Source organism: Gavialis gangeticus, unplaced genomic scaffold (genome assembly GCF_001723915.1).
Source record: "Gavialis gangeticus isolate Ggan-Ray unplaced genomic scaffold, GavGan_comp1, whole genome shotgun sequence".
Taxonomy (NCBI): domain Eukaryota; kingdom Metazoa; phylum Chordata; order Crocodylia; family Gavialidae; genus Gavialis; species Gavialis gangeticus.
In genome coordinates, this window is record NW_017728995.1 from 17,333,069 (window position 1) to 17,336,157 (window position 3,089).

Sequence of the window (3,089 nt, forward strand, 5' to 3'; positions counted from 1 at the left end):
AATTTTTTCAAAGACCTTCCCCAGGATAGAAGTGAGGCTGACTGGCCTGTAGTTGCCAGGCTCTTCCTTCCTCCCCTTCTTGAAAATAGGGACCACATTGGCCCTTTTCCAGTCCTCAGGGACTTGGCCCGAGCACCAGGAGTCCTTGAACAGCCATGCCAATGGCTCCGCAATGACACCAGCCAATTTCCTTAACTCCACAAACATTTGCTGACCCAACCATTTAATAAGTCCCTATGCTCTGAACATACTGAGTCAAGACAATTTCTCTGTTCTCTCTGAATCCAAGCCATAGGGCAGCATTAGAACATGGTGCTACTGCACATGCTGTCTTCCAGCTGAAAGGTAAAACTGAAGTATTGATGACTGCTTGTCAAAGGTCCCACATCCCATAACATACAAGATGAAACATTAACCCAGGTTGTTCTTGATCATTCTATAACAAAAATGTTGGAAAATTGCAAGATTATGGTCCTAGTTCTAACTCACTCACCTGGGGCAAACTTCATAGCTTCAGAACTCTGAAACTCATATCATGCTGGAAATAATCAATCCTTTAACCCGAGTCTTGGAGGATGTGCTTTGCATGTCTGACTCTCATTTTTTCTCTCTGCTTAGGGACTTGTTGCCTTCTACTGAAATGATGGCATCAGCTGACCCAAGACAGATTCATGTAGCTTCCCACCTTGGACCTTCCATCCCTCAGCCTACAAACATGCCAAACATATTGTCCAATCGGGTTTACCCTGGTCCAGGTAACAGCCAGCTGAATGCAACTCCTGAAAATAAGTAGTGTGCTACTGAAAAACAGCTGCTGATAGCTACTCATAACATTTGTAACTGATGGGACTAAATGTGTGTAATTCCATTAATCATTATCAAGGAGCATTATGAAAGGGACATGCCTATCAAGCAGAAATCCCAGCCTGTGCTATTATAGGATTTATGACACACAAGATAGAATTTAATGGATATTCTGAGCCTATAAGATCTTCATTCGATTTATTTTTGTGAGCATGTTCCCTCTATTTCCATTCATATTTTTCTAACAACGTGATATTTACCCAAATCTCCCAACCTTAGTGGAATGCAATAACCAGAAACATTTGTCTAAGTGGTGATGCACCTTGTGGTATATATATTTAACTCTTTTTAACAGGATACTGTTTATCTTGGCTGTTTTAAAGGAGCTGTTATTGATCATATTCTCTGATCAGAACCCATTCATTCTACCTGGAGTTGATCTGTTCCCATGTAGGGGGGTACACATTTAATGGAAGCTTAGACTGTGTTGTATGTTCCTATGGGAATAAATGGATGTAGTGGCAAACTTCATGGCTTCAGAACTCTGAAAACAATGTTATACTGAAAATAATCAACAACCAGAGGTTGTATCTTGCAGGTGTTATGTAGGCCTGAGTACAGGGCTCAGGGAAGTTTTAGACGCTTCCAAGATGCAGAAACAGGATGTTTTTGGCTTCAGCTTCTCTCCCTGCTGTAGGTTTCTACCTTTGACATACTACAGATGGATCTGAAGAGTCCTCAGGAGGAAATGCTATTAAAAATGTAACGCAAGTTCAGGGTAGCCAGACTTTAAATAGACTTACGTGAAACAAATTGGCTTGCCTTTTCTAAATCATCAGTTATTTACTGAGTGGCTTTTGTACATACTTCAAAGACAGGAGTTGCCATATAAATATCCCTTCTGCCCTGGCCTATGAGGAATATACATGCATGTTTCTGACTAAGGATTGGGCCCTGAAAGCACTTGCTGACTTCCTGCTAATTACCACAATAAGTGTAATGAAGTAACAAACGTTTATAAGATCTGGCTCAAAGTTATACCAACAATGAGAAAAAATATTTTAAAGCTCATATTTTTAGCATCCCATTAAACTGTCCCTGTAGAGCTTTGGGTGCTTCTATTTGCTTGGCAGAAATGAGAAAATTCTAAGTATTTCTAAACTTTTTTTTTTTAGGATACACTTTTCTCCCACCAGAATCCATGGAAGCTGTGGCCAGGAGGCAGGAGCTGGTTCAAAAGCAAAATATTGCCAGGTAATTGTGCTGTGCTCTGAGGTTCATGCAGCAGGCAGGAATGCTTGAACTACAGACTTTTCAATGACCTAATGTTGGTGTGCCTTGTTAAAGGAAATAGCAATACTTATTCAACCATCCAGAATAGTAAGAAGTCCTAAAGATTTCAGGAAGCCTGAGGAGCAGCTAAACTCTGTTAGTCTCCCAGTCTCCTTGTAGCTTTCAGTAGGATATTTAAGAGACAAAACCCCCAGAACAAGTTGAAGATTGTATCTGGATCCAAGCTTTGCAACATGCCTCTGCCTCTGATGTGGACTCTTGGATCCAAACACCTTGATTCTAGAAAGTCTCAGAATAAGATCTGAGCTTCACAACTTGGTCGCATGACTCATTGCATTTTAAATTCTACAGCTGGTGTTGTGGGAAGATTAGAAACCTCTCCAGCATACACAGTGGCTAGCAGGCCTGCTTAGTAAATGTTGGTGTCAGGGATCATTATGCAGGGTCTGGCAATTTGCTGTGGTTTTCATATGATCAGCTGGTGGCTCAAAAACCTGTATTCCCTTCCCTACACACACCCCTACTCTACCATCACCATCAAAACAGGCTTTTAGTCCATTCTCTCTGTTGAGCTTTGTAATTTAAAATTGCAAAATGTTATACCAACTTCCTGCATTTATGGCTGCCCAGAACACAGTGGGTGAGTTCCCCCAAGAGCTCTGAGTCAAGGCTTATGATAGCAGAAAGAGAATGCCCTAAACAATGACATTCAAAACAAAGACTGAGAAAAGGGAAAGTGTAGAAAAAAAAAGATTAACAAAAAGGGTTGAAAGGTTATGGGTCTGTCCCCTCAAACCAGGAAGGATTAGCACCATGCCCAGAGCCCATTCAGACTCCTTTCTTCATGAAGCAAACCCCCAAAATAAAACACTTTAAACAAAATCAGGCAACTAGCTTTCCCCAGACCCACAGACTCCTAGCTACTTTTGCCCCACTTGTGTATGCACAATGTGTGGGACACACACACACACACACACACACACACACACACA

The 3,089-nt window shown here is 41.4% G+C and overlaps 1 protein-coding gene across 1 annotated transcript in view; it reads left to right on the forward strand.

The window, feature by feature from the left end:
* Positions 1 to 3,089, forward strand: part of SAMD7 (sterile alpha motif domain containing 7) — a 21,450-nt gene that overhangs the window by 3,588 nt on the left and 14,773 nt on the right. The window contains exons 3-4 of the mRNA XM_019503038.1: positions 619 to 755; positions 1,980 to 2,058. Coding sequence (XP_019358583.1) covers positions 619 to 755; positions 1,980 to 2,058 — 216 coding nt within the window. The remainder of the gene's footprint in view (positions 1 to 618; positions 756 to 1,979; positions 2,059 to 3,089) is intronic.